General features: G+C 44.0%; 1 protein-coding gene across 3 annotated transcripts in view; it reads left to right on the top strand.

Moving 5' to 3' along the window:
• The first annotated feature begins 3,364 nt into the window (after positions 1–3,364).
• IGSF3 (immunoglobulin superfamily member 3) overlaps positions 3,365–12,823 on the top strand; it is a 173,396-nt gene continuing 163,937 nt past the window's right edge. For all 3 annotated transcript variants that reach the window (XM_060234455.1, XM_060234454.1, XM_060234453.1), the window contains exon 1: positions 3,365–4,162. In XM_060234455.1, coding sequence (XP_060090438.1) covers positions 4,090–4,162 — 73 coding nt within the window. In that variant the 5' untranslated portion in view covers positions 3,365–4,089. The remainder of the gene's footprint in view (positions 4,163–12,823) is intronic.

Here is a 12,823-nt window from a genome sequence, read left to right as displayed (position 1 = left end):
TCCTTCCCACTCACCAATTATCCCACTTTTTATCTGGCCTTCATCTTCAGTTATATTTGTCAAGAAAATAGCTTTGCTTAGCAGTTTCTTGGGGGGGGGGGGTTAGAAACTTTGGTTCAGGTTTCAGGCCTAGTAAAATCATAAAAGGTCTCTCTCTGGAAATTTAATGATTTCACAGTTTCAGGGAAAGAGAGAGTAAAGATAGAAGTTAGCCACAAGTGTAAATGAGACCACTGGAGCCTAGAAGCTTGAAGGCCAGAGGAAGAGGGGGGTGTTCACCTCCACATTCCATCTCATCAGCACAAAGAACCCTGAATGGGGGAAGGTAGCTTACATAATCGTGCCTATGTGCAGGTGTAGAGTATGTGTTCCCAAGTCTAGCAACACACCTGATCGGTCAGGTCACCTGGCTAGCAACACATTGGTCAACTAGACTCAGGCAACTTCTGGCAGTTTGGTATAAAAGAAGATATTCTAGTTTTGTACCTCTTTTAGTTTGGACTTGATACCTTTGAGGCAGGTTGGGCCTTCTGTGGCTGGAACATCTGCTCTTGGACTGTGTCTCAATCTGGGCAAGAAACATCTGGATTAGAGAACCAAAGCTTGTATAAATATCTTGGGATGCGGTCACACTACAGGCTTGATGCACCTCTAATTTCTCTGGAACTAATTTCTCCAGACAATGCAGAGAGAGTGGGCAGGCAACTTTATTTTCTAAAAAGTCTGCTTTGCCCATGCGCATAACCACTTACTTGCTATTGTGAGAATATGTGGTTATGGGCAGATTGCTAATAGCAGGGGGAATTGCCCACATGGCAGCCATTTTCTTTAACCCTGTCCCCATGTCAGCCATTTCCTCTCCCTGCTGTCTGGGGACTTTATTTTTAAAAAATCAGCACTGGAACAGCAGCAGAGAGTGGCCCCTCCATCCTTGGGCCACCATAGGCTTTTCCAGAAGGTTCCCAACTTTCTTTTTTAAAAAAAGCCTCTATCCCTTGCCTTGAAAAGCTGTCTTTTTTCCTTATAGCCCCAAAGGGGAAAAGGATGAAACTTAATTTTTGAAATGAAAGCTGATCATTCAGAGATTAATATTCCAGTGCTGCTTTTTTAAAAAATAAAGTCCCCAGACAGCAGGGAGAAGAAATGGCTGACATGGGGACAGGGTTAAGGAAAATGGCTGCCATGTGGGCAAGAAAATCTGATTTTCCCCACAGACATGGCAGCCATCCAGGCTTTAATGAAATCTTTCCCAAAAGATTGTAGCAAAGCAGATTTGAGAAGGATCAGGGGGCCTGCATACAGAAAACACTGCTGTTGAAACACTGATCAACAGAGGAACATGCCATATTGCAATCCATAGCCTTTTTAAAAAATCATGCTTTCTACTTTAGAGGTTGGGTTTTAGAGCTTTACATTCAAGGTTCAAATTGTAATCTTTTAAGTTTTTAATGTTATTGAGTGGGTGCAGGGGCCATTTTGTAGAACAATAGGCGGTGGAGCTCATCCAGGGATTGTGCAATACTATTCAATGGACAAGGAGGTGGAACTTTCAGGAGGAGGAGGAGGAGCTGTGCTCCTGTGAGCTCTCACTGTATCCGAGGCCTGAGTGGGTGAAAGTTCTGGCACTTCTATGGCCATAATCGTCAAACCACTGCCTGGAGAAACTCCCACTGGGACTACTCCAGAATAAAGCAGATTAAGTAACTGAAGATATTACATTTTACATTTGTTGCCAGACTTGCAGACGTATCTAGACCTGCGAAAATGGAACCAGGAGGACTGGAATGGGGCACAACTGCTTCCATTGCTGTCATAATTATCTGGCCCACATCTAGAATTGCAGCAGCTCCACATGGATTTTCAGCGCCACACTTTGAAGCACGTCAAAGGTCGCAAGGCTTTAACCCACAAGCACATTTCAGGGTGTTGCTGTTTTTGGTCCCTTGGTTTGGCTGGTCCCCCCACCCCCGGAATCCTCAGCTTTTTCTGTAAGTAGTCGACACGAAGAAGTCAACGGCCCCGAAAGTCGGAAGGCAGCTTAGGCAAGCCTTGTATTGGCTTGGTCTGATATAGAGAGGCTGTGATTGCTTTTACGAGATAACACTGGTTAATGATCGAAAGGAAGCCCACGCTGGAGGCTTATCCTTCCCTACCGCTCCGCGTTGCTTTTCCTCACCGCCAGCTGGAACTGGAGGATCACAACAGTCTGGGCTGAAATATGATCCTCCTCCAGGTTCCAAGGCAGGGACTGTTGTGGCCGCGAGTCCCAAAGCCCCTCGCCCGTTGCAGCGAGAAGCAGCCCCCTTCCTCGTTCTCGAGGCGACGCCTCTCGCCGGCTAGTGCCAGCCTACAGAGGCGAAGGGAAGGAAACGGGGAGGGACGACGAGAAAAAGAAAGGCAGGCTGTGGGCGGTTAGCTTTGCTCTGTTCTGCTCTGGCAAGGAGAGAAAGAGCAGGACGAGGGGGAGAAGGAGGAGCCTCCCGGGCGGGAGGAGACGCTCGGCAACACCCCCGCCCCCAGCGGCTTTTGAACGGAGAATGAAACCCGAGCGGAGAAGCTGAGGAGACGGCCGGTTGAGAGGCGACCCGGGTGGGTTGAGGTAGCGCCGTAAGCTTCGCTCGCCTCGTGGGTCGGATAGCAAAGACTGGGAAGCGAGAGACTAGCAGCGGTGCTACAGGAGCGAGTGTTTGGACTACCAGGTAGGAGGAGAGAGCAAGGGCAGGTTGCAGTCCGGGGCCCGGGCACGTGGAGTGGGGAACACCTCGTCTGGACAAGGGAGTGGCTGGGGCGGGTGAGCGCGCGAAGGGAGACAGAAGTCCTTCTTTGACTTCTCGGCGGCGGGGCGGCTCTTTTGCCTGCCAAGGTCCCCCTGTGTGGGGGGAGGAGTTCGCTTTTACGGGAAGAGGGGGGTGTCTCTTGAAGAGGTGGGTGTTGCAACCTGCCGGCGGAGGATCGGGGCAACAGGGAAGGGGTGAAGCGTTGCCAGTTGCCCGCCACACTCCCGCTTTAGGAATGTTCGCTCAGCTGCTGCTGCTAAGGTCCCTTCTTGCAGACGGTGCCCTGCGAAGCCCTTCCCTCCAGTTTGAGAGGCGGCTAGCTGGCTGGCTGAAACAATAGCGGGCTGGTCTCGCTCTCTCTGCCGCCCCCCCCCCTTGCGCAGATGGGGTCTTTTGGAGAGAAGGGAGGAGGCTGGCTGCGGCTCATTCGGCTTAGCTGAATTTCTTCAGTCCGGCCCGCACTGGCTCTTCTACAAACCCCCTGCATTTCATGCTTGGTTTCTCGAGGTCAGTTAAACAATAGCACGAAGCGATACTGGTCTCTGGCCGGGCTTCCTAAGTTTCCTATCTCCTTTTTTCCAGGGAGAAGCAGGCGTGAACTGTAAGCACCTGAACAAGGCACCGAGACTGAACAGAAGGAACTGCTGAAGGGGCCTCTCAGCTCTGCTTGCTTAAGTGACCCGTCCTTGAGAGTTAAACAGCCAGGGGGAGACGGATCTCTTCTTCAGCTGTAGATACAGTTACTACAAGGCAAGGAAAGAGCTGAGCCCTGCTTTGCCTTTCATTTAAGGAAGCCAACAGCTGAAGACTCTTACAGAACTGATTTGTATGTGCAAGGCTTTGAACCTTTGGACACAAATGACAGTTTTCAAGGGGAGAGTTGTGCTAATTGCCCCAAGTTATTAAGCTCTGGACAAGTCTCTGCTTCAAGTTCTCATGAAACAAAGTCTTGATGAAAGGATTTTCTTGCATTTTCCCCCTTCTAGGAAGGGCTAATCAAGAAGGGAGCAGTACACTTCTGTTGCTCTGTGGAAGCTGGAGTAGGAGAAATCAAAGTAGGTGCTGCAAAATGCAATGTGTCAGGCTTTGGAGAAGCAGCAGTGTCTGTTTGGAATAATCCTTCAGCATCTGAGGACACTTCCACGCCTCTCACTAAGCCTTCCTTCACTTTTTTGTGTTCTAGTACCCCCCCCCCCCGCCCCCAGTGTTTCTAACTCCTACCAAAATATTCTTTTCTGGAAAATACAAAGCTGCGGTGTTTGACAGCAGAAGATAAAAAGAATAAGTAGGAGAGAAAGTGAAAAAGAGAGTGATGTCCTTTTATCTTCTCCCTTTTACAAAGATGAGGTGCCTTCTGCTGGAGCTGACATCTCTTCTGCTACTGGGTAAGAGGTTGCCTGTCTCTGTCAGCAAGCACTGGGAAGTTTAACTCACCATTAGCTTTTCTCTTTTCAGCACTGCTTTCTTTTATCAAGACTTGCTTTTATCTAGAGGTGTTAAGTTTTTCTGAATACTTTCGACTGGTAGATGAAATTGTGTGTTCCTCCTCTGAAAAAGATACCCTAATGTCTGCCAATGATGAAACTGAAGCAAAGAAGAAGAGGAAACAGTTACCTTTGCATCATTAACTATCTTAATTATGGTACAGCTGATGCCTTGTGCAGCAAGTTATGATCACTTTGGCATGATCCCTAGTCCTTTTACTGTTGTGTCTTCAGCAGAATTGTATCTGGATGTGAATCTAGCACAGACACACCTTGACCAGACTAGAGTTCAGTCAATCTTTTGTGATGATACTGAAGGAAGTATTTGAATGTTGAAGGTAGCATAGAGCCAGCGGTTAATGGAAGGGTTGGACACCCCAGCTTTGCTGGAAAATAAAAAAAGTTCTTGGCTCCTATGTGGTCACGGCAGATGGATGGCACACATTTGCAATAAAGGCAGTAGGTGATATGACACTTTAAAGGCTATTTAGGGTATGATAGGTCCACAGATAGGTGTGTTGAAAGAATTTTAATGCGCCATAAGACTTTGTGGTTATTTTTGTGTTAATCAACTATCATTGAACCCTTCTGGAATATTTTGGCAAGAACAGAGGTGGGGATTTGGCAAACTTGCAATTTGGGGAGCTAGACACTAACTCTCTAGATCAGGGGTCTCCAACCCCCGGGCCGGGAATCACTACCAGGCTGCGGCCTGTCTGCAAGTGGGCCGCGAAGCCTGGCGGCCCCCCGCCACAGAGTTTAGCTTTGTCACCCCCCTGCCACTGCCCTCCCTTTCTCCCCGGTGCTGCAATGCAGCGCGGTGCTCCATCATTTCCCTCCCTCCAATTGTGCCAAGCCGTGCTGAAACTGGGCCTTAACAGTTTTGATGGGGCCAGCGCGCCATCTAACACTTTGAAGTACCTGGAACCGGAAGTGAGGGGGGAGAAGCATTCTCTCACACGTACTTCAAAGTGTTAGTTGGCACGCTGGCCCCATCGAAACTGGAAAGGCCCAGTTTCAACTCTGCTCGATCTGAGGGAGGGGGGGAAGGAGGGCGACGACAGAGTGCCATGCTGCATTGCAGTGCCGGGGAGAGAGGGAAGGCAGCAGGAGGGGAGACCCGAGCCTTGTCGCGCAGGGTGGGGGGGCGACGGAGCTAAACTCCGGCAGGCCGCTTCTTCAGTGGGTTGCCCACCACTGCAGAGGCGCTGCGAGGGGCGGGTGGTGAGGCTGCAGGGCACGGTGGGGCGGTGAGGCTGTGCAGCACCACAGGAGGCGGGGGGGGGGAAATTCGGTGCCCCCACCCTGCCGGCCCTGGGGCCGTGGTGGGCGGGCCAGCCCTGATGCCAGTTCCCGGTACCAAGAAGGTTGGGGACCACTGCTCTAGATGTTGTACTCTTCACTGCCATCTGTCCAGAGATTTGTAGTGTTGCTTGCATGTGTTTAAACATCTGATGTTCATTTCCCATAAAGTTACTTTTGGTAGATGAGATGAATGTATGTGTGTGGTTTTGTAAAGTGCATTGAGAATTTTTGCAAAGCATATCGAGAATCTTTTGTATGGAAGGCACTTGCAGCAGTTGTATTTGATCCCTCTTAAACATGTACAAAATAATGACAACACCCTATATGTCTCAGTTAACATTTATGTGATTAGCCTGACTTGTTGAATAAATCAGAAGCGTTTTGTGTGTGCTGTGGGGTAAACCTGGTTTAAAGTAGACAAAAGAGCTGTGCTATGATGGTAGTAGTTCCTCTGCTCCAAAGTAAAATAATAATTTTAAACAAATAAAAAAACCATCAACCATAAATGTATGGAGGACAATACACAAAGCAGCGAATGGGTCTTTTTGTCACTTTTGGTTTAAGGCACCCTTGCAACTGGTTACTTGCCTACCACCTCATGGCATGTGACTGTTCCCTTGGCTGAATAGCTTTCTAGTCCCACCACTCAAGACATCCACTGATAGGTGGATGTATATAAGTGGCAACCTGGTAAACCGTTTTGTGAGAAAGTACTGCCCATACTTATTTGCAAGACTGTTTTAAAAATTAATGTTATTCTGAACAAGGCATCTCAGAAAACAGCTTTTCCTTATCAACAACTACTTTGACTTAAAAAAAAAACCCAGAATGGATTTCAGAGGGCATAATATTCTGGTGCTGCATTTTTACTTGTAAGCCAATTTCTTGTGAAGTCAACACTTGTGTGTGGCTCTTCAGAGTCTTAAGAAACAAGGGCTAAAAGTAAGCTGGTAGCTCAGTTCAGTTTTATTGCATAGGGCCAATGGCCATTACAAACAATAAAAATGATGTACAATAAAGTGCAGTAAACTAGATCAAAATACTATAAAATTACATTTTGAAGCATATTTCATAAAAATTGAAAGTCTCCTGTAAATGTCTGTTGGATACTAATTGAAATTTTAACTGGCCTATACTGACTCTAATTTGACAAGTAAGCTGGTATGAACCAGTACAGAGTACCAGTAGTTCAGTTCAGTAAAATTTATTGTGTAAACTATTGGCCATTACAATTACAGTAACTCACAAGTTAAAAAAGTAGTCACCAGTAAGAAAATGGTTAACACGATTGCTTCTATCTTCTGATTTTAGCCAAGAGAGAACCTGTAAGAAATGTTAGCAGAGCTGAAAATAATTTACACAATTTTACTCTAGCAGAAGTTGTCCACAAAAGTAGATTATGCTACCATCCTTTCTTTTTCTTTTTTTCTTTTTTGCTGTACTAATATGAAAATTTTTCTGGAATTACTCCCAAGTTTATGCACGTAGGATTGAATCTTGAAGCATAACCTTCCAACAGGAGCTATTGCATTCTGAGAGTTGACATGGATGAATGAGAAATGCTGATTGAGTAAACATTACATGCTGGAGAACTAAATCATCTTGGCTTAAAGGCAATTTTGTTGCAAATAGCATATTCCTAATATGGTATGAATGCTCTCCTAGTTCTCCTTTTAAAGTCAGTATGGCAGCATAACAGTAGAGGGCTCCCTGTTGCCAGAGGTTCTGTCTTTTGCAGTGAAATACAGCTGAGGACCTGACCATGGTCTTTCAAAACAATTCAGTGTCCTGATTAGAAGCCAGCCTTGTCAATGCCTTTCTCTGATTGCTTCAGTGAAAGCAAACACTTATATTTGAATTCTTTTTCTCAACCTGTTATGTCAACCCTTTTGCAGAAATGTCAGCTTCACTCTCATCCCCAAAATCAATGCTTTTGGTAATATGTGTGATATAGAATGAGGATATACCTCCCCCCCCCCATTTCACAGGGCTGCTCCTGTTTCCTCAAGATGTTTTTGCCTGATATGCTAAACTGATCTAAATTATAAGCAGATCTGGGAATGTCTTGGAAGTTCTGATGTGTTTAAAAACCCTAAGCTATTCAAAAGTTGTTCAGGGTAGTGTATCTGTAGACAACTAAATTTAAATTGCTAAAAAAAAGTGTGGGGTCAAAAGTTTAATCTTGTTCCGTGAGCAGTAAATGATCACAACTGTAAATTAGATGAGATTTCAGAAGTTTTCAGTTCAAATGTTGCCTCTGCCATTAGGCTGACTTTTTCTCCACTCCCCATCAACAGCATGGAAAGGATGATACTGAGGATAAAAATGACCTGTGTTACTGAGCTCTTATAAAAATTACCAGAAGTTAATACACATGGAGTGCTCTGAGCACTAGATGGCCTGCATGCCCCTTTCCAACCCTGTGATTCTATTCCAAGTATTATTATGGGTGCTGGAAGGACTATCTCCTCCCATGCTATACAGCTCCTCAGTTAAGATCTGCCTCTCAAGCCCTGCTTTCTATGCCCCTGCTTTTGGAGGTGAGACAGGTGACAACAGAGCATTTTCTGTGGTGGTGCTTTGCCCTTGGAATGCCCTCCTCCTTGAGATTTACCTGGTTCCGTTTACTTTCTTTTAGGCATCAGGCTAAAATACATCTTTTAACCCAGGCTTTAAATAAGGGCTTTAATCACCTTTTTAATGTCCTGCCTGTATTTTAAGGGTAATGGTTATGCTGCCTGTGTTTTAAAACTGCGGTTTCTAATTTAAGCCACCTTGGTCAGGATTCTGAAGAGCCAGCATAGAAATATTCTAAATAACTAAATATTGAAATTATATTAGAATTGCAGGAATAACACCAGCAATTTAAAAAGTGAGAGGATAAAACAGAACTCAGAGTGTAATGATTGGAGAAGTCAAGGGGAAAAACTGCGGCACAAAGATTGAAAAGTCTCATCTGGCATATGGGTGTCATTCAGAGGGTACTACTGAGTTTCTTTTCCTCATGTGGCAATGCATTGGTTTCAGCGCTTTAAGCAAGTGTTGCTACATAACACCAACTGTATAATAGGGAGAAATAGTGTAAAGTATTGTAAATAATCTTTATGCTGTAATGAGACTACTAATGTGCTTCCAGGTGCTAGTAGGTTTGTGTTTCTAAGATTTACTTGCTTCCTCCAAGGGTGCAAATTCTGATACTAATATCTGCTGTATAATATGTAAGACAAAGAATATAATAGGCTTGTAGAAAGTTATAGAGCTCATTTTCCTTGACTTTTATGAACAGTTTTCCTATTTCTTTTGAATTACTAGACTCCAACCAGTGACTGAATATCAAAGGACTGTAAATTGTATTGTGAACATATGCACAAAAAGTATTTTGGAAGTCTCTGCATAAGCCTCCCCCCCACCCCCAATTTGTTACAATGTAATTCTTGGAGATTTTCTTTACAACTTTTAGATGGATATATGTGTATGGAGGGGGTGTTTGTAGATGCTGTGGCATTGTCCATTGACAACTGGTGCTGTCCAATTGATGCTACTGAATTTGAAGACTTGATGTTATTGAATATAGACTTGAATTCAAATGCCGATCCAGCCATAAGACCATAGACAAATCATTATTGTCCAAAGCAGATAAGATGCTATCTTATCTAAGGCAGCTGAGTCTAATGGATCTACAATTCAGGTGGGTAGCTGTGTTGGTCTGAAGCATGACAACAAAATTTGAGTCCAGTGGCAACTTTAAGTCCTCAAAGTTTAATTCTGGGTATAAGTTTTCATATGCATGCAGAAATGTGCATGCACACAAAAGCTTATACTGAGAATTAAACTTTGTTGGTCTTAAAAGTTGTCACTTGGCTCAAACTTGGTATGCTATTATTTTGCTGTTTTTCTCCCCACCCCCAAACAAAATGATGCTACATGAAAATTTTTAACAAGAATTAAAATTGGTAGCCTTAGGACCAAGTTCTACAATCTGGGTAACAAAAATGAGGAACACGCATACTTAATGAGGGATACACTTCTTAGTAGCAGTGTGTGTGAACAAGATCTTGGGATATGGGTGGACCATAAGTCAAATATGAACAGCCAGTGTGATGCAGTGACAAAAAAGGCTAATGCCATCTTGAGGTGTATCAACAGAGTCATAACATCCAAATCACAAGATGTCCTAATCCCCCTGTATGCTTCATTGGTCAGGTCACATCTGGAGTATTGTGTGCAGTTCTGGAGGCCTTTCTTCAAAAAGGATGTGGACAGAATGGAGCAGGTACGGAGGAGAGCAACAAGGATGATCAGGGGCTTGGAGACTAAGCCCTATGAAGAAAGGCTGAGGGACTTGGAAATGTTCAGTCTGGAGAAGGGGTGGTTGACGGGACATGATTCGTCTCTTTAAGTATTTAAAGGGCTGTCACTTAGAGGTGGGCAGGAGCAGTTTCTGTTGGCAGCAGAGGATAGGACTCACAATAATGGGTTTAAATTAACAGCGACAATGGCTGGATATTAGGAAAAACTTTTTTACAGTAAGCGTTATTCAGCAGTGGAATCAACTACTGAGGGAGGTGGTGAGCTCCCCATCACTGGCAGTCCTTAAGCAGTGGCTGAGCAAACATTTGTCAGGGATGCTCTAGGCTGATCCTGCATTGAGCAGGGGGTTAGACTAGATGGCTTCTTTGGCCCCTTCCAGTTTTGTGGTTCTGTGATTTTGTGGCCTTATGCGTACAAAGTTTATGCTCTGCTGCTGAGTTCTTTCTGAACAAATAGCAGCTTATTCCTTATGAGGTTGAAGTTTGATATATTGTTGTTGTAGATATGCTTGATTATAATAGTCCTGCAACTCAGGAAATTGTTCTATTTGGAAAACACATCAAGGTCTTTGTTGTTGCTACTTCTCCTGAAACTGAGTTTCTGGGAGAGCTGCTGATCTAATGCAGTCACGTTTCACCTGTGGATGATTGCGAGTATGCCTGAGTTCTTTTCTGTGTACTTCAGAATGTATTCTGTCACAACACATGCCTCGGTAAGAACCAAGCTAGTGGAAAAAAGTATTTCCTACAAGTGAAGGCAAAGCAGTTGGTTGTTTTACCTTTGTGTAAATAGCTACAGTTTATAAATAGCAACACATTTATGCTTCTGAGCAGTACACAGTTGTTCATGGTGACTGGGATTTTTTGTCTGAATTTAATTTATAAACACTCGAAGTGCTACAGCGTAAGTCTAACTGGAACTGCTCACTGTACCTAATTCTTCGTCTGATGAAGTGTGCTTAGAGCACATGAAAGCTTACATTCTGAATAAAACTTCGTTGGTCTTAAAGGTACAACTTGACTCCTACTTTGTTCTGCTGCTTCAGACCAACACGGTTGCCCACTTGGAAGTCATACCCTTTGCTTTGAAATCTGTAGCCCTGGTTCTGTCAACTCACAGCGCTTTGAAGCTGCTCTTTTCTTTGTATTTTCCAGGACAGAGATGTAACATTGAAATCAGTCTCTGGAGTTAAGCCCCATGAATTCAGATTCTTGTTATTCCACTGGAGGTTGTTGAGCTACTTCTTGACTGTTCTAGTTTGGAAAAGTTTGTTTTGATACTGAAGACAAAGCAGGAAATGGGATACTAAGAGGGAAGGTTACTGCCCAGTCCTAGTGATATGTTTGTTAAAGTCCATGAGACTACATCAGTATGAAGTATTCTGCTGAAAACTTTCTTGCTCCAACTTCCCCTGTTTTCCCATTCATTTTAATCCTGGTGACCTTTGCCCTTGCGTTGTAAACTGGTGTTCTCTGTATTGTGTTATGACAGATGTCCCTCCCTACTTCCCCATCTTTCCTTTATGTAACAGTGTTTTGGACTAACAGCAAGAGAAGTAGATTTTGGGAAGGAGTTGAAAACCCCCCCAGAAACTTTGTGTCTGAAAAGCTGTTGAATGATTAGAGCTAGGGAGCTTCCAAAGCAGTCGTTTTAAGGAGAGATTTTTTTTCTTTACTGCCATTGTCTGCTTCTGCAAACTGTACTATCTATACAAACAGTTGCCTAGGAAGAGTAAAATAGAAGGCTACTCAGCCTAACAGTAAGCTAATGAAGCATAACTCACTTTGACATGCCTTCTGTGGTGCAATGAAAATTCTGATGTTACCCAGTTTCTAGGCTGCCACCCTCATCCTCCTACTTCTTGTGCCAGACAAGTATGTGTTGTCTAGGAGGAGGGAACCTTCCCAGACAGCACTGCTTTGTCATGATTGACCTGTCAGTTTGCATCAAGGTCATTCAGGATCTTGAGACATTGTCTCTTATGAATTGCAGTATTATGCATGCTTTTGTCTTTTTAAACCACTGAGGATACTGCAGTTAACATAACCTCTCGTGTGTGTTTTGACTCTGTGTGTGTATTGGCATTTGTCCCCTTTGTGTCTCCAATATACAGTGTTCTTGGGTATTTGTTGATAAAGTGTTTTTGGAAAGGCTTTATCAGCTGTTGGTTATCAAATGTAGCAAATCTCAATTGAATGTTTCTCCAGGTTAAAATTACATTGAAGTAGGGTGGAGTTCACTTGTTCTCTCATCTTTCTGGCGCAAATGAATGTATCTGGCTTAGATTTGGCAAGTGCTATATTTTCAAAAATGAAAGGATAAATGTATTTTAGATAAATCTGTTAGGGAGCTTGTTATGATTTCATGAAAGAGATAATTGCATATCCAGTAAACATTCAAGGTTACATGTTCTATAATTCAAGAATTTATAACTAGCACAATAGATGTTTTAAAGGAAGAAAGGTCTGTTTCCTGCCCTCTAATATGTATATGAGGAGACACTGTGCAGCTAATGAGCTAGAATGGGGTCATCTCCTAGGATAGTCTTGGATCATGTTTTTCACCTCATTGTAGGCTTATTGTCTCCGTTTTGATTTTGTCTGATCATGCTGGGAGACATGATGTAAGCAAGTCAGCTGAGCTGCCCCAGGCAAACAGAAGGTTATATAGCCTCCCTTCAAAATAAAATAAAAATCTAGACATGGTAGTGATGGATCTATGATCTAGTGTGTTAGACTTTCGAATGACCCAAAGGGAGGGGGGGCTGGAGGTGTTGCTATGCTGGGTCTGTAAAAGAACCAGGGCCCAGTGACAATGCCCCTGGGCTGGGTCATACTTAGGAAAAGGTGGGAATTGGCCAGTGGTTATAGTGGTATCTCAGTGGTCTCCTGCTGTGCCCTGTTTTTGAAATTCTCTTTTAGAATATTAATTTTAAGATGTGGAAAT

The sequence above is a fragment of the Heteronotia binoei genome, chromosome 3 (assembly GCF_032191835.1).
Source record: "Heteronotia binoei isolate CCM8104 ecotype False Entrance Well chromosome 3, APGP_CSIRO_Hbin_v1, whole genome shotgun sequence".
Lineage (NCBI taxonomy): Eukaryota > Metazoa > Chordata > Lepidosauria > Squamata > Gekkonidae > Heteronotia > Heteronotia binoei.
Note: the sequence above shows the minus strand (reverse complement) of the source record. Positions and strands in the feature narration are given on the sequence as shown.